The sequence below is a fragment of the Dromiciops gliroides genome, chromosome 3 (genome assembly GCF_019393635.1).
Source record: "Dromiciops gliroides isolate mDroGli1 chromosome 3, mDroGli1.pri, whole genome shotgun sequence".
NCBI lineage: Eukaryota > Metazoa > Chordata > Mammalia > Microbiotheria > Microbiotheriidae > Dromiciops > Dromiciops gliroides.
In genome coordinates, this window is record NC_057863.1 from 593,783,133 (window position 1) to 593,801,553 (window position 18,421).

General features: G+C 40.0%; 1 protein-coding gene across 19 annotated transcripts in view; it reads left to right on the forward strand.

Annotated features, from left to right (window-relative positions):
- The window catches only part of LOC122751408 (microtubule-actin cross-linking factor 1-like), a 287,171-nt gene that overhangs the window by 118,498 nt on the left and 150,252 nt on the right, over positions 1–18,421 (forward strand). For 18 of the 19 annotated variants that reach the window (XM_043998438.1, XM_043998450.1, XM_043998446.1 and 15 more), the window contains 8 exons: positions 3,349–3,511; positions 3,716–3,799; positions 5,786–5,893; positions 6,576–6,674; positions 7,214–7,366; positions 7,985–8,073; positions 9,641–9,776; positions 12,663–18,032. In XM_043998438.1, the coding sequence (XP_043854373.1) occupies positions 3,349–3,511; positions 3,716–3,799; positions 5,786–5,893; positions 6,576–6,674; positions 7,214–7,366; positions 7,985–8,073; positions 9,641–9,776; positions 12,663–18,032 (6,202 nt within the window). The remainder of the gene's footprint in view (positions 1–3,348; positions 3,512–3,715; positions 3,800–5,785; positions 5,894–6,575; positions 6,675–7,213; positions 7,367–7,984; positions 8,074–9,640; positions 9,777–12,662; positions 18,033–18,421) is intronic. The other variant, XM_043998455.1, reaches the window with a different exon arrangement.

Consider the following 18,421-nt stretch of genomic DNA (forward strand, 5'->3'; position numbering starts at 1 on the left):
TCTTTGTCGAGAAAACCCCAAATGGGGTTGGACACGACTGAAAAAACCTGAACAAGTTTTAAATGATTTTCAACAATAAGCAGAGGGTTTTGTGTTTGATTCTGGAAGTGATAGGGAGACACTGGAGTTTATTGAGTAGGAGGGGTGACATGATCAAACCTACACTTTAGGAAAATCACTTTAGTGGCTGAATGGAGGATGGATTAGAGTGGGATAAGACTTGAGGCAGGCTGACCTACCAGCAAGTTATTGTAGTAATTGAGGCATGATGTGATAAGGGCCTACACCAGAATGGTGGCAGTATCAGAAGAGAGAAGGGGTGGTATTCAAGAGATGTTGCAAAGATGAAATCGACAGGCCTTGGAAACAGCTTAGATGTGGGGGAATGAGAGTCAGGAGTCCAGGATGACTCATAGGTTGTGAACCAGAGGGACTGGGAGAATAGAGTTGCCCTCTACAGTAATAGGGAAAGTAGGGTTTAGGGGGAAAGATAATGAGTTCAGTTTTGGACATGTATAGTTTAAGATGTCTACTGAACATCCAGTTTGAGATGTGCGACAATTAAAAATATGAGAGACTTAGGTTCTGGGTAGATTAATCATTTTATTAATAAGGCTGGTGAGTTATCAGTAAAATAAGGTCTATGGCCATCTCTCTCAGACCAAAAGCTTTCCCCTCTGACAGTAAAGTCTAATCACAGTAGGTTTGGGCATAATTGTTATAAATATCAAATTGTTGTTTGCAATAAATTAGCTTACAATTAAATTAATATGCCTTCTAAAATCACACAAAAGATCTTTTACTTAAACATACACACAAAAGTTTTTTTTTATAATATGTTTTTTGTTATTTTGGTTGGTTTGGTTGTTTTTTTTGGTGAGGCAATTGGGGTTAAATGACTTTGCCCAGGGTCACACAGCTAGTAAGTGTCAGGTGTCTGAGGCTGGATTTGAACTCGGGTCCTCCTGAATCCAGGGCTGGTGCTTTATCCACTGCACCTCCTAGCTACCCCATAAAATGTTATTTTAATGTAAATACTTCTTCCTAAAAGCACTTCCTCTTCTTAAAAAACAGCTTAAAATCTATCATGTTGCTAAAGGAATAACCACCAAACTTTCATGAAGCAAATTTCTAGAATGACAGATATCTCTTATTCAAACTTAAAACACATACACACATACACACACACACAAAATCTTTGAAATTGGAATTTTTTCAAGATTAAGTTGATATAAAATGTCTTAAACCTAAGTAAATCCAAAAAGTATTATCATGAAGTTCCTAGTTACCATCCCCCCTCTCATCAAAAGGTGTTTGTACAGAATTAATTCAATTACACTTGAATCTATTTTCCAAATTATGTCATATAGAACCTCAATTGATAACTTCAATTATTTAGTATTAGATTTTACACAAGAGCTATTTATTCCAAGCATTTCATATTTCCTGTTTTTCAGCTATTCTACTACAAAAAATTTTAAAAGTGGTGGTATATAACAGATTTTAGCTGTAATAAATTCTATCACATTTAGGCAACAATTCTTATCAAATTAATCCTTACTCCTAAACCAGAAATTGCCGTGTGGATTTAGAGGGGCTTAGAACACGTGGCCTCATCCATTTTAATTCTGGTAATTTAATCATTTTATTAATATGGCCAGCAGGTTATTAACAAAAGGAGGTTATTTGGCTGTCTCTCTCAGACCAAAGACCCCTAATGGCAGTGGGGTCACAGATTATGCCCTTTGAAGAGGGGGTATTCCTGAGGGATGCCTAATCACTTCTGATTGGTCAACTTAATTTGGAAGTAAGCTATATTAAAATGAAGGGCTGATTGCAGAACACCCCCCAACCAAGGGGTAACTATTCATCTTCATCCCAGACCAAAAATTTATTGCCTTAATAAGAATTTAGAAGGGTCATTCTTATCAAGATGCCTAAAAGTTTACAGCCATGACCAGGGCCAAGGAGAGTTGACTTTGTCAAAAAGGACTTTAAAATGGAGGGGAAGTCAGGACTAAATCTCCAAAATATTAATCACAAAAATCATTTCTCAGAGATGTCTGAAAGGTAGTTGGAGATGCAGCAGAGAGATTGGAGCAGGATAGGTAGATTTGATAATCATCAACATAGAAATGGTAATTAAATTCATGGGAACTGATGAGATCATCAAATGAAGTAATATAGAGGGAGAAGAGAAGAGGGCCCAGAATAGAACCCAGAGGGACACCCATGGTTAGAGGGCATGATCTAGCAAAGGAGACAGAAAGAATAGTCAGATAGGTAGAAGGCGAGCCTGGAGAGAGTTATGTCCTGAAAACCTACAGAAAAGAGAGCACCAAGGAAGAAAGAGTGATCAACAGTGTCAAAGGCTGCAGAGAAGTCAGGGAGAATGAGGATTGAGAAAAGGCCACTGGATTTGGTAGCTTTGGCCCAGGTTTAGATAGGAAGAATTGGTCATTCTCTTGAGGCTGGGATGTATGTATGCATAGGTCAGTATCTCAAGCAGAAGTCATTCACAAGGGTTGAATCTTCTGCTCAGGGTAGGTGGAGTGAATTCCTGTGGTACTTGCTTTGATACCTACCTAGATCAGTGTTCTTGCTGGTGTAGGGCCTCTCTGCACTGGTGCCCTCATCATTCTAGAAGTGTCATTACTGAATAGGTATAATCTATTAGCATCTCCTTACTAACCTAACACAGAGAACCACTATTGATCCTTTGTTCTATGCAGTGTGGAGAGCCCAATCCCAACTTATAGGTCAGTATTTATGAATGGAAATATGGACAACTGCTGCTGCCTGACACTGGGAAATAGTCTCACATGAGGTACAGGATTCACCAGGTTTGTGGTTGGCTATCAGGCCAATGATGTAGTTTCAGAGGCTTATCTGGCTACTGCTGCTTTTAATACTTCAAAGGAAGCAGTCATTTGAGGTAGCAGCTAATTGAGGACTAGCCATTCTCGCTTCCTTAGCCTTGGAAAATGGAAAATATTTAGGTTATCCTTCAGGCCTCTGGATTTTAAGTTAGAGCACCTGTATTCAAATCTTGGTTCTGATGTTTGAGCTAACTATATGACCTTAGACAAATCATTTCTCTTTTGTGCCTGTCAGTTTCCTCATCAGTAAAGTTAGGACATCAACACTGAATTATATGATTGCTAAGGTTCCTAGCTCTTATTCCACATCCTGCAATCAATGAAATAGTCCATTGTCCTCACCCTTGCATCTGTGATCTATGTGGCCCTCCCTATAGATGGCCTGGGCCAGAGAAGGAAGTAGCCCATTCGATGGATTACATAAACCCCCAAATAGTTGATGATTACTAATGCCTTTTTGCTCTTACAGACAATCTGAACTAGAGTGTATCCAAGAAGTTCTAGGGGATTACCGGGCCTGCCATGGAGCACTCATCCAGTGGATTGAGGAGACCACTGCTCAGCAGGAGGTGATGAAGCCAGGTCAGGCAGAGGATAGCCGAGTTCTGTCAGAGCAGCTCAGCCAGCAGACAGTAAGTATGGCCCTTCTCTCCTCTGAATACATTGAGATCATTTAAGGTATAGGTAGAAAATGATTTTGCTTTAATAATTTTTGTTGTTAAGGTGAGTTTTTTTATTTTTGCATTTTTCCAGGACAAAGGAGAAATATGGGGAAAGCTATTGGGAACAGCTTCTTTGTAGTATTTTGTCAGCTAAATTGTGAAATTTTGTTATAGGCTCTGGTTGCAGAAATTGAGAAGAATCAAGCAAAACTAGACCAGTGTCAGAAGTTTTCCCAGCAGTACTCTGCCAGTGTGAAGGTAACTATGCATTTCCAATAAGAACTAGAAAGTCTAAGACCTAACTTTGTTATCCATGGCTTCCATTCTTCAACAAATGAAAAAAAAAAGAATTCTTGAGAGAGATCCTATCTCTTTTTGATTTCATGGGATTTTTGTTTTGAAAAGGACCTCAAGTGTCATCTAGTCTAACCCCTATCTAAAGTAGGTAAATTTTTCTTCCACATCTAAAAGAAGTGGTCCTACAGTTTCTGCTTAATACTCTTCAGTAATTGTAGACTCACTACTTACTAAGACAGTCCATTTTTGGACAACTCTTTTGGGGGAAGTTCTGCCTTATAGTGACCTTCCAAAATTTTCCTCCCTCTAATTTCTGTCCATTGGTTTAAAATTAATTAATTAATTAATTTTAGTTTGCAACATTTGTTTAGATAAGATTTCCAATTTCAAATTTATCTCCCTCCCCTCCCTCCCCCCTCCCCTAGATAGCAGGTAATCAGATATAGGTTTTTTATATACATATAAAATAACATTAAACATTAGTCATGTTATAGGAGAAGAATCAGAGCAAAAAGGAAAAACCTCAAAAAAGAAAAACAACAGCACCAAAAACAAAAGAAATAGTATGATCCAATCAGCATCCATATTTCACAGTTCCTTTTTTTTTTTCTTCTGGATTTGGAGAGCCTTTTCCATCATGAGTCCTTTGGAACTTTCTTGTACTGTTGGATTGGTGAGAAGAATATAGTCCATCACAGTAGGTCAACGCTCAATGTTGATGATACTGTGTATAATGTTCTTCTGGTTCTGCTCATCTCACTCATCATCAGTTCATGCAAGTCCTTCCAGGTTTCTCTGAACTCCTCCTGTTCATCGTTTCTTACAGCACAATAGAATTCCATTACATTCATATACCACAACTTGTTCAGCCATTCCTCAATTGATGGGCATCCCCTCAATTTCCAATTCCTTGTCACCACAAAAAGAGCAGCTATAAATATTTTTGTACATGTGGGTCCTTTTCCTTTTTTTATGATCTCTTTGGGAAAAAGACCCAACCGCATCAATAAGAAAACTAAACAAAATCATATGATTATCTCAATAGATGCAGAGAAAGCTTTTGACAAAATACAGCACCCATTCCTAATAAAAGCACTAGAGAGCTTAGGAATAGATGGAACTTTCCTTAAAATAGTAAGCAGTATCTACCTAAAACCATCAGCAAGCATTATATGTAATAGAGATAAGTTAGAGGCCTTCCCAGTAAGATCAGGGGTGAAACAGGGATGTCCACTATCACCTCTATTATTTAATATTGTACTAGAAATGTTAGCTTTAGCAATTAGAGAAGAAAAAGGAATTAAAATGCATTGTTGGTGGAGCTGTGAACTGATCCAACCATTCTGGAAAACAATTTGGAATTATGCCCAAAGGGCTATAAGGCTGTGCATACCCTTTGACCCAGAAATACCACTTTTGGGTCTTTTGTCCATTGGTTTTAGTTCTTCCCTTCGGAAGCCAAGAACAGCTTAATAGTTCTTCCATATGACAACCCATCATACTTGAAAATAGTGATCATGCCTCATCACAAAGATTTTCTTCAATTACTTCACCTGTTTGTGAAACTATATCATATGACATTTTCTCTCCATCCTCATCACCCTTCTCTGTATACATTCTAATTCTTCAAGGTCTTGAGCTAAGTATGAAACACAGGATGATATCTGACCAGGTCATAGGACAATGGGATGGTCTCCTCCCACTAGATATGCTATTTCTTCATGCAGCCTCAAAGTGTGTTAGCTTTATTGGAGTTTTTATCAGACTTGTGGTGTACAATATTGTTGGCATATGTGTAGGCTATGATAGTGGACTTTTTCTTGACTTATTTTGATGATGGAAAAATTTTAGAAGGCTCCATGGAAGTTAGTTTTTTGTTATGGAGTTATTAAACTCTTGGGTTCAAGGAATGAATCTATGTACCTTCTTCATTACCCCTCCTTCTAGGACTATGAATTGCAACTAATGACATACCGAGCTTTTGTGGAATCTCAGCAGAAATCCCCTGGAAAGCGTCGGCGTATGCTTTCTTCATCTGATGCCATCACACAGGAGGTAAGAGGCAATGTGCTGGAGTTTTCCCCTTTCATCTCTGAAATACTTCCACCACTCTGAAGGGTAGAGTCAGGAGGGAAAGAAATTATCCTTCTGATGAGAGAGTTGGGTTATCTCTTCCCCACTGCTCACTGTAGGACCTACCTACCCCCAAAACCTTTTCTGTTGAATATGAAAACTTACCCTTCACCAGTTTGTCATTTGCTTATGTAAAACATATGTATGTGGAGCTAACTTGGAGGAGGTGGCGGGGGGGAGGATGACTTGAGTCTTTGGCAGGGTTATATGATCTGGGATGTGACCCACATTTAAGAAAGACAGGAAGACGATTGTTTTGGTAAAACCTACAGCCTTGCTGGGAGAAGGGCAAGCAGCATCCAGAACCACAAAGATTGGGTAGCCTCTCCTCCAGTCTTCATGAGAGGTATTGGACTAGAATGATATCTGTTTGCCTCCCCTCAAATATCAATCAGATCTAGTGGCATGAGCCTGGATATCAAATGAAAAGCTGTTTTCCTGTTCTCTCTTAAGGGGTTGGGTAGCCCATGGCTTATACTCAGCAGCTTAGTCTTTTCTTATAAAAGGATATATTCTTGGACAAAAGCAGGAATACACTTACTTGCTATAGGCAGATTTTAAATTTCTGGCCCAAGATCTACATAAATTATTGTTTAAAATGTAGTTCATGGACTTGAGGACTCGATATACAGCCCTGGTGACCTTAACAACCCAGCATGTGAAATATATCAGCGATGCACTTCGGCGACTAGAAGAGGAAGAGGTAAGTACAGTCTGACTTGATTTCCTGTGAAAGAACAATTTAAAATTGTGTTTTTAGGCAGAGGGTGTGAGTATCACTATAAAAGTAGTGGGTCAAGAGTCACAATATTTTTTTCTGGGACTGACTTTCACCCTAGATGCTTCTTTTTAACTTCTCCTTATCTCAGTTTCTCCACTTGCACATTTGAAATAATTACAATGTTGTTTTTGTGGGACTTTTATCAAATCAATAAATAATTTATTGAATACTACTATGTGGAAGGCACTGTGTTTTGGAAAATGTGGTATCCCAAATAAATGGTTTGTTGCTAACTCCTATCTTCTAAATCTTCTCCTATTCCCAAATCCTTTTACACAGCTGAGCATATACTATAGGCTTTCACCAAATACTTTTTGAGTATTGATTGATTTGATTGAGGCATAGGGCTTCTTAGCTGCCCAGTGATTTACTAGTTGAATTAGCTTTGCTGTAATAAGTCTGGGATCAATACAGTGATAACAGCATTTATGTCAACTCTGTTGTTCTATTTTCCATTCTAGAAAGTGGTTGAAGAGGAGAAGCAGGAACATGTGGAGAAGGTGAAAGATCTTCTAGTCTGGGTGTCTGCCTTAGCAAGGAGCCCACAAGGAAAAGCCACCTCATCCCAGGGCAAAGAATTGATGGACATTGAAAAATCTATTTTAGAACAACAGGTCAGTGATTCTGCCATTTTCCTGTTCTAAAGTAACAGATTATTTTGTATTAATGATAAGTAACAATTGACACATTACGGAATCAGAATCACAGGATGTTAGAGTTGGAAATGATTTGATAGATCACTTCATCAGACTCCCTCATTTTGAGGCACACCAGAGCTTGTAGACACAGTGGAACAGGATTCTCTTCTGGGTCAGAAGGCAAGCAGGCCTGTGGTTACTAGCTGTGTGGCCCTGGGCAAGTCACTTAACCCCCATTGCCCTGCAAAAAAAAAAAAAGAAAGAAAGAAACTGGGACCCAGTGAGGAGGAGCTTTGATTTGCCCTGTGTCAAGCAAGTGGCAGACCAGTATTCAAACCTCCAATTTTTAAACTCCAACTCTTGCAGTCTTTCCATTATGCTATTTTATTACCTATGTTCCATCTTCATAGTGACTTTGGACCTTAATAATAATATAGACTACATCCTCCCCTACTGCTGCCCAAAGGGAGTTAATTATAGAGATAGTACAATCGCTAATCTACACACTGGATGAAGTACAGATACTACATGTCTCTATGCATTTTAGGGTCATTTCAGTTCTTTTTCAGGAGACTTAATTTTCCATTTATGTAGGTTCTGAATGAGGAGCTGGCAACCAAAAAGGAACAAGTCTCTGAGGCCATCAAAACTTCACAGATCTTCTTAGCCAAACATGGCCATAAGTGAGTATGAATGAATGAATGAATGAAGCCTGTATAAATGCTCGATGTCTATTAAGCATGTGTTAGGCACTGTCCTCATACAAATATGAAAGTGAGACAGTCCCCACCTTCAAGGGCCCAATACTCAAATGGGGAAGAAAATAGACAGACAGACAGACAGACAGACAGACAGACAGACAGACGGATGGATGGAAATGATGGCCAAGGAAGGGTCTGGGAAATCACTGGGATGATGGTGGGTCAGTGATTGATATGTTCTTTCCAGAGGCAATGATAGTGTTGGGTTCATTATTGTTCTCATAGCAAGAGGTGGAAAGAGGTGGTGGCAGAATGGGAAATATAGGAGGTGAGATCCCCACAAGTTCAGAGCTGAGTCACTGAGCTCTGGCCTGGGCTGGTCTGTGGTGGTTGTCCAGTAAATGTGTTACTTGCTGCCGTGGGTGCCTAAGTGTTGAAGGGTAGCAGACAGAGCTGTAAAACCTGGAAAAGATATCTCCATCTAGAAGTTAGTCTGGAAACTAATGATATAGCCTTACATTTCTCTAACATTTGATCAGTTTTAAGCATTATAGGGGAAGCTTCCCAGTAGCTCTTTAAGTGACAGGTGTAAAATTATTTCCATTTTGCAACTGAGCAAACTAAAAGTCAGAGGTTAAGTGACTTGCCCTTGGTCATACAGAAAGTTTCTGAGCACAGACTTAAACCTAGGTCTTCTTATTCCAAGTTTAATGCTCTTTCTACTGTCCCATGCTGTGCTAGGCACATAATAAGTACTCTGCAAATAAATATTTGCTAAGTTACAATCTAGATCATGTTTTCTTAAAGGGAACTAAGGGTAGATTTCAGAACATGGGACATACTTGGATGGAAAAAAGTTCCTTCTTTATTTTCACTAATCTCTAATTAAAAGTTAGGGTTTCCTTAATTTATCTGAAAGCATGACTCTGAGAAGGGGTCCGTAGACTTCACCAAAAAAGCGTAAAAACCCCTGCTCTGGATGGAGAGCAGTCTAGCTAATCAAATATTCTATTTCCAATTTGATTTTACCTTAGTCTGATTACTGGAGTGAGGCTTTTTTCTCTGAAGTTCTTTTAATGTCTCTTGTCTAAGGGAAAGGGAACAAGCATTTATTAAGCATCTACTTACTATGTGCCAGGCATTGCATATGGTACTTTATAAATATTATCTCATTTCTTTCCTACAATGACCGTATGAGGTAGGTACTATTATTTCCTCATTTATAGATGAAGAAACTGAGGTAAAGAGAGGTCCACACAGTGTTTGAGGTTGGATTTGAACTCAGGTCTTCCTGACTCCAAGCCCAGCACTTGTTTTCTCTACTGCACTTTGCTCTAGGTCCTTAGACAGTTGGATTTCAAAAGCTGAGAGAGCAATGAATTGTGTGCTGATAATCCAGAAGCATAATTGGGCCTTCAGAGAGATGATTTGTGGCCAGAAGCTTCAGGCTCTTTTCAACAGATTATAGTCTTTCAGCAGAGTCTGAAGTTAATAAGAGCAGACCTGGGTTCTGTAATTTTGTCATAAGCTTCCCCTTGCTGTCTTCCAGGCTGTCTGACCAGGAAAAAGAGCGAATTTCTGAGCAACTGGAGGCTCTGAAGACAACCTACCAGGAGCTGTGTGATGGCTCAGCCCATCAACTGCAGCAGCTTCAGGGGCAGCTGGCCCAAAAGACAGAGCAAAAGGTACTTGTGCTTTGTTACCCAGATACCAGGACGTTACATCTACGTGCACCAGGCGAGAGACTTTGGTGGTTTGAGCTCATATTCATCAGCTTTTCATGACTAGTTTGCTGTTAATTTTTAACTTCACATTAGCAATCTAATGTCTCTCTTACATTTTTTTTTTGAAGGGGTGGGGTGGGGTTCAGTAATGTGTTGGTCAGTCAAGAGAACCAGACTAGGTTTAGGGAATTTCACAGGGCCCATTTAGGTTCCTTCCTGTAGGTCATTTTGTAATTGATAGTGATAATGGGCATCATTAATTTCCAGGGTTGCATTATGTCTTAAGTTACACAGAACTCCCTTCTTTTGGAGTATTTTCATTCATATAGATAGACCTGAGAACTTAACCCTCCTCTTGGAAGGACTGTCCCATCTGTGTATTCTCTTAGTTCCTGCATGGGTTGGATGGGCAACCTGGAACTTGAAAGGTCACTGATTGGATTGACTTCACTGACTGAGACACTGAACCTCAACCTCTCCCCCCCCCCCTTATCTATGTTTATCACATCACATGGCGTCTTTATCCATCTCTATCACTTGTTAATTTCCCAGGCCAGGTGAAAGGGTTTGAAGCTCTTGTTGGTTGTCATAAGTCCTTCATGGGTATCCGTTGTGTGTATGTAAGCTTACCATATTATATACATGTGTCTCTGGGATATTTATGTGCATTTGCCTGCTTGTTTCTTATGTTGTGAAGCAATGAACAACCTTGGACTTGGGATTTGGCCAAGATTTCTGTGTGATGAAATTTGGCTTGGGTAATCTTCTAAATGAATAGAGGGAAGGAATCATTGGTCTTCTTAATCACTTTGATGTTCAGAGAGCCTACCTCAACTCTGATCTCTAGATGCCAAAATTTTATAGCAAGATTTAAAGTGACAATGTCACTAAAACTTTATCCAAAATAGAAAAATCATAGGCAAGTTTTTCTTCTCTCTGTGAGGGATCCTTCCTGACAATGGCTTCGTTGCTTCACCATATAAAGGAGAATGTGAACAATTTTAACAGTTGCTTGCTGAGAACATCCGATTCTCATTTTGTAAGGTTATAAAATGGAAAAAACAAAAACTTCTCTTCTCCCTCCCAAAATACAAGCTGCTGAGCACCATTATATTGAGCATGATGTGTCCCCCGTACTGTTTGTGTGTTTCATGTGAAGTATTGTTATGATTAACTGACATCCTTGCTTACAAGTTTCACTAACCCCTTGGAGTTTAAACACAAATGCACAAAGAGAAAAGAGGACGACCTGTTTGAGGTTCTATTTTTTGCAAAAGCAAAACAGTCGCATGCTGGACGCTAACACCAAGCTTACACTGTGTGTGATACGGCTGAGCTGCTCCGTAAGGCTCTGTCTCTTAGCTGCTCCAGGCGTACGTACCCTCCAGCTCTGGTAAGTAAAGCCTTTTATGTTTTTCCTCTCCTCTTGCTGTGCTTCGTTAGGTTGGAAAGAGCAAGTTGGGTAGGACCTTTTCAGAAGTTCACTTCCAGCTCACTGCTGCTCCTGACCTGCCCTCTCAGCACGAGTGTGCTAGAAAAGAAAGTCAGGATGTCTTTTCTGGGCCCTCTCACAAGAGTTCTCTTCTCAAGGGTTGGGTATTGCTGATGAGACTTCCTACGTTTTATTGGAGAAATAGAGAGTCCAGAATAGAATCGTTTTGTTTTCCCTGTTTTCACAAGCTTTCCCAAAAGGAATTCAGTGCATGAGGTACAGTGACCCTTTTGACCAAGGTCAGAAGCTAGTGCTCTTGCTCCATCTTGAATAGTTAACTCTCTACAGATATGTTCTTCTTTGTTTCTGATTTTACCCATCACATGGCCAAGAGGAGAAGCTCATTGGTGACTTCCATGACACATGTTCCCAATCTTCTTCCTTGGCCTGTTCATGTGGCTTCTAATTCCTGGAGCTGGTTTAGATCAGAACGGTTCAGGGAAAAGTTATTATGAGTAAATAAGAGTATCCATGTCCGTCAATGCCATACAACTAAGTGTATTGGTGTTAGAAGGAAGCAGGATTCCACTGAGACCATCCTACTTCATTGCCACAGGGCTGCCTAAACTTGTTTCCTTCTTTCCTATACTTGGCATTGTGGAGCTGCTGGCTGCTGTGAGAGCCTTATTCATGGAAGGCAGAAACTAGATAGAAAGTAGTGGAAAGTTGTTACATGATAACATTCTATAGTATCCTATGGTTACAAGGTATTTTATATACTTCTTATTTAATCCTCTCCACAATCCTGTGAGAAAGGCAGTATAAATATTATTATTATTATTATTATTATTAACCCCATTCTACAGAGACTGAAACTGAGGCCCAGGAAGTTTAAAAGACTTTTCTTGGCCACACAGATAGCAACTGGCAGAGTTAAGATGTAAGCCAAGATCTTCCAACTGCTAGTCTAATGATTTTTTCCAAAAACATTATGCTTCCTGTCAAGGTTTGAATTATTCTCTTTTAAAAACTGTCAATGAGAGAGCAAGAAAGCTCTGTGTGTGTGTTTGTAGATGATCTCTGGTAATCTAACCATAGACATATTTACTCTGAGTACCCTTTTTGCTTTTCACTGTGTAGTACTGTAAAGTGAGTTCTCCAATCTGTGCTCAGATCTGTCTTTATTCAGCCCCACCCCAGTCTCCTGGCTGAGTTTACCTCCTTGTAGAGCACCATGTAGGTTAGGAAATATTTCTGTTTTGGCATAAACTCTCAAGCTCCCACATGTGGCATTTACTCTAACCTCGACTAAGATATCTCTGACTTTTATGCAGTAAAGTACTTTAATTGTCTCTCTTCTTTAGTCATGCCTCTTCTTTAGTTTTATTCTTATTTTCCTCTTTATTATTTTTTAGGGAAGCACAACAGTAGCTGGGGTGATTGACCTGGGCACAGTGGAAATATTTCCCATCTTCAAGGCCATGCAGAAGGGCCTCATTGATCAAGACACAGGCCTGGTGCTCCTGGAAGCCCAGGTTATCATGTCTGGACTGGATGTCCCTGAAACCAATGAAAAACTCTCTTTGAAGGAAGGCTTGTCCAGAAACCTCATTGATCGACAGACTTGCCAGCTGCTTCAGGAATTAGAGGATGCCCAATCTTCAATAAACCTGCTTTCTGAAGGCAAAGGTTATCTTCCTGTTATTGAAGCAATGGAAAAGGGAAAAATCAGTGAGAGAGTTGGAATGAAGATCTTAGAAGTTCACTTGGCTACTGGAAGCTTTTCTTTCTCTCCCACTGAAAAGCACATCAGCCTGAAAGAAGCTTCTTATCAAGGACTCATGACAGCACAGCTCTATTCAAAAATAGATACTCACCTGAGATCTTGTAAGAATTTGATTGACCCCAATACAGCTGAGAAAATCAGTCTACTGGATCTCATGCAGAGATGTATTGTTCACCAGGATTCAGGGCTAAGACTACTGCCTGTCAAACAACTGGCAGGGGGGATGGTGAGCTTGAAATCAGGCAGGAAGGTCAGCATTTTTCGTGCTGTTCAGGAGGGACTGATTGATCGACAGGTTACTGTCCGGTTATTGGAAGCTCAGCTTTTTGCAGGTGGCATTGTAGACCCCAGAACAGGACATCGCCTAACAGTTGATGAAGCTGTTAGACATAATTTGATTGACCAGGATATGGCCTGTGCCATCCTCATCAGGCAGCTTCAGACAGGAGGCATCATAGATACGGTCACAGGTTTTAGGCTGACAGTAGATGAAGCAGTGAGGAAAGATTTAATAGCCTCGAAGATGGCCCTGGTGATTCTCCAGTCCCTTTGGTCTTTTATGGGGCTGCTATGGCCTGAATCTGGGGAGATACTCTCAATTGCTGATGCCCTGGAACAAGGTATCTTATCTACTGAGCTAGCTCATGAAATCCTTAGCAATAGACAGTATATCAAGGCTCTTTTTCAACCAGCAACCACAGAAATTTGGTCCTGGAAGGAAGCGGTTGAGAAAGGTGTCTTGGACGAAGACGTTGCCAAGAACTTAAAATCCACTTGCATACCTGATGTGATGCCCAGTATGCAACTGGCAGACTCTTTAGAACGAAGTACACTGAGTGTTAGTACTGTGGCACCAGTCCCACCATACAGCAAAGACCAAAGTGCACACGCACCAAGAAGTGACCACGAAAAGCTCCTGTTTCATCTGATGACTCACAGCTATATTGATGTACACAATGGACACAGACTGCTTCTGTTAGATGAGGGGCTGGTGGAACTCCTTAGACTAGAGCAGAGAGAAGCATCCAATGCTCATCCACTAGAAACTTGTGAATTTAGCCAGCCAAATCCAGAGGCTCCCAGAGAAATAAAAGACGTGGCCAGTGTAAGACATCCTGAAATTGACACAGGGGGTGGCTTAACTGCAAGACATAAAGAATTACAATTTGTCCTGAAAGAGGGATCTCCAAAAGAATGGCCAACAGATGGTCAAATGGAAAAGAAAAAGATGATTTTAGAAGTAAGCCCTTCTACTTCAGAGTCTCGGAAAAAATCATTTCCAGAGGGTCAGGAAATGGGAATTCCACATCCTGGTGGTCTTAAGAACATACTTAACACAGAACCCGAACAGCAATGGCAAAATTCTATAATTAAGGAACAAGAGCCAAAGGAATTCTATTCCAGTGAAAAATTTGTGGACATCCAAATTTTAGTTGACAAGGACTCTTTATCTGCTGAACCAATAAAGAAAAATAGGAGAACTCTAACTGAGACTGTTTCTACTTTACAGCAAGAACAAGGGATCATACCCAGAACTAAACAAGAAGCACGTGTTCCTGGTAGAATTGGAGTAGACCTTGTAAAACCTCAAAGTGAACAATCAGAATCCCAGGAAGAGAGAACTTTGCATCCAGAGTCAGAAATGAAGCCCTCAAATATTAAGGCTCTTCATTTACTGGAAAAAGAAAAAACAATGAGTGAATTAGTGAAAGGAGAAGAAACTAATGACCAAAAACAGAATGTAGGAAGGGGAAAGATGGCAAGTGAAAGTCTGATGAAGATGGTAAAAAGAGATATGCAAAGTATGTCAGTTGATGGTGTTATGGAAATGTCACCATTATTGGACCATCCTTTAGAGCCAAGTGAAGATGCTGCCTTAAAAATGTTATCAGCACAGTTAGAAGATGGGGGCATCCTTCATGATGAGACTGGCCAGAAGCTCCTGCTAAATGAGGCAGTAGCCTGTGGCATAGTACCCAGCCACACTGCAGTGAAACTTATGGAAAAGCTGGAAATGTTTCGGGGCTTCTTTGACTCTCAAACATGTGAATCTTTGACAACGGAGGAAGTCATTGATGAAGGCTTAATGAATGAGAATCTTCTACAGAAGGTTTTCATGTCAGACAAGACCATAAGCGGTGTCTTAGACCCCTATACTAACACTATCTGCTCTGTGAGAGATGCTGTCAGGGTTGGATTATTGGACAAGCAAACAGCCACAAGGATTTTAGAGGGGCAAGTGGTGACTGGGGGAATTGTTGATCTGAAGAGAGATAAAAAAGTCTCAGTTACTTTGGCTTCAAACCTTGGTTTGGTGGACAGTGCTGATCAGAGAGAACTTATTTGCTTGGAGAAAGCTACTAAAGGTAAAGACTCTGAGAAGATAACCAAGCAGAAGTTGATAAGTTTACAGATTGAAACAAATGGAATTATAGATCCTGAAACCAAAACTCCTTTAACAATTGTCCAGTCCATTAACAAAGGTCTTTTGGAGAGAGAAGAAGCCATTCAGTTGTTGACTAAACAGGTGGTTGATGGAGGAATCATTCATCACGCTTCTGGGATGAGGCTCTCTGTTGATAATGCCACCGAATGTGGTTTAATTGATGGAGATTTGTCCAAAGTACTCAAACAAGTTGAGAACATATGCCTTCATCAGTTCATTCATCCTGAAACAAAGGCACTTATTTCCCTCCCTGAGGCCATAGCGATAGGTCTTGTTACCCAAGACTTTACAAATCAAGTCCAAGAAATTCAAGCCCTGAGTGGAAGCTTTGTAGATCCCATTTCTGGCCAAAGGTTAAGTTTGTCAGAGGCTGTAAGAACAGGACTCTCATCCAGTGAAGCCATGTTGTCTTCAGGAATGATGCATGGCATTGTAGATCCTGAGAACTGCAAAATTGTACCCTATTCACAATTTGTTAAAAAATGTAAGATTGATGTTGAAACTGGGCAGAGATATCTGGAGATAATTCCCTTCTCAGATGTCAGAGATGGCGGAGCTGGCAAACAGCTCACTCTGTCTGAAGCAGCCCAACTTGGAAAAGTAGACCTTGTGCCTATGTTGAGACTACTGGAAGCCCAGGCAGATGCTGGTGGAATTTTAGATATTGCTACAGGCAAAAGACTATCATTAAAGTCAGCTTTGGAACAAAATTTGGTGGATGAAAAAATGGTACGAGTAATTGTATCTCATCAGGTGTTGAATGGAGGAATTGTTGATGTATCTAGTGGCCAAAGAGTAACTTTAATAGAAGCTGCTGAAAGAGGATTGATCCATCCTGAAATTTTAGCTTCTATTCAGACAGATATTCAAAGAATAAATGACAGCTCACAGATTGAAATTCAAAGAGGAATTGAATCATGTGAATTAAAGAATGAATTTCCAAGAAGGGAAATAATGACTATTTATAACCAGGCAACTGAAGTGAATTATTATGAAAATCAAGAGGAAACAGAGAAATTGTTTCCAATTGAAAATAGGACTACAAAAGAAAAAACTAAAGTAAATGTTCTTGAAGGTGTTCAAGCAGAGAGCTTAGGAAAGGCTGTAGAAAATCTGGAAGTCAGGGTGCTTTCATCAAAGGAATATAAGTTAGTGGATCAGAATGAGAGGATAGCCCCTCAAGATGCTATAGGTTCCACCAAAATCACACTTTCTCAGAATTTTGAGGGTAGTTTCTTAGACCAAATTGTGAAACAGCCCCACTCAGGAGGTTACAGTTCTGGTATAAAACAAATAGAAATCAAATGTCCTGATATTCCTGAAAAGATGAGAGAGGTGGTTAGGAGAAGCACAGAAAAGGAGAGAACAGATTCAGGTCAAAAAGAAGTAGTTGCTCCAGTAGAAATAACCCAACATATGAAGAAAAATCAAATCGTAGAGGACAAGGTGGCACTGACTTCAGAGACACAAGAACCGAAGTGTGGAGCTTTGGGTAAGTTACTGAGTAACATTACTATGGGGAAACCACCGGTCACTACTGATATGGAAATGGAAAAGGAAAAGGAACTGAATGCAAAAGAAAGTGGCCCTGCATGCAGACTAGTACCTGTCCCAGAAGTAAAGTTTTCTCAAGAGATAACTGCCAAGGATGAACAAGATTCTCAGGAAAACCTACAATCTAAAGAGAGAATAGTGCAAGAAAGAAAGAAAGAATCATATATCAATCAAGAATTTTCTTCAACTGATAAATCAAAGGATTTAGCTCCCCAAATAATGTCCACAGGAGCAATTAAAGAAGGCACCCAGGAAGTAGACGTTGCCCTAACTTTCAAACCAGCAAAATCACTCCAAAATCCCTCTGTCTCTTTTGGAGATAAAGAAAACGAGAGCCTCTCCTTATCTGATATTCCCAAAGAAAAGTCACACCTAGGGATGACCTGTGACTCACTAATACCATTTAAAATTGAGGAAGTTACAGCCTCAGGAGCCAGCACACAGGAAACCCATGGTTTGGTATTCCCAGAAAAAAGTATTCTTTTACAGGAGGACAGCAGAAACAATGAAGAACTTGACAGAATTTTCAAATCTGAACAAATAAGAGATCAGGGGATAATTGGAGAGAAAATCACACATCTGGCTTCCCCCATCATGTCCAATCTAGAAACAGTGTTACTTGAAGAAACAGTTGAAGAGGGCACCAAAGTTAAGTGGGGATCTTCTGTAACCCTCAAGCTTAAAGAAAAGCCAGTCCAAGAAGTGACTGGAGAATCTCCCAGATCTTTAGTGCACCTTACACCAGAGAAGCCACTCAAGGAAATTATCAGGGAACCTCAGAAGGGCACTGGCATTCCTAGATCTAAGTCTAGGTCTAGTCCAAAGAATAATGGAGAAAAACCAGTACCCCTGGCATCAGCCCAAGCAGGGAAGCCAGATGAAAAAACAGGTCAGGAGAAGATGATTCTGAATTCCAGCAGTGAGCAGTCTCTTGTTGTAACTTCACCAGAAGGAAAGGGGAATGAAGACATGGGCCAAGAGCCCTTCAAAGCAGCCAAAGTAAGTTTGACTTTGGGGTGTGTGTTTTTTATTTTGGCTATAAATGGATTATTGTAGTTTAATTCAGCAAAACTGGATGTTGATCAATGTGTGTGTGCATGAAATAAGATACACACACACACATATACACACACACAGCGCGTATGCTCAATAGTTGCTTCCCTGAGATAACTCTCTCTATTTACCAAATACTTTACACATTTTATCTTATGTAATGTTAGTAACCGTCATTACTCTGTGAAGTACTTGTAATGCATATCTTATGTGCATTTTATAGAAAAAGAAACCAAGCCTCAAGGAGGTTAAATAATATGCATAAATTTACATAGAAAGTTAGGATCTTAAGAGATCTAGTCAAATCACCTCATCTTACAACTGAAAAAACAGGC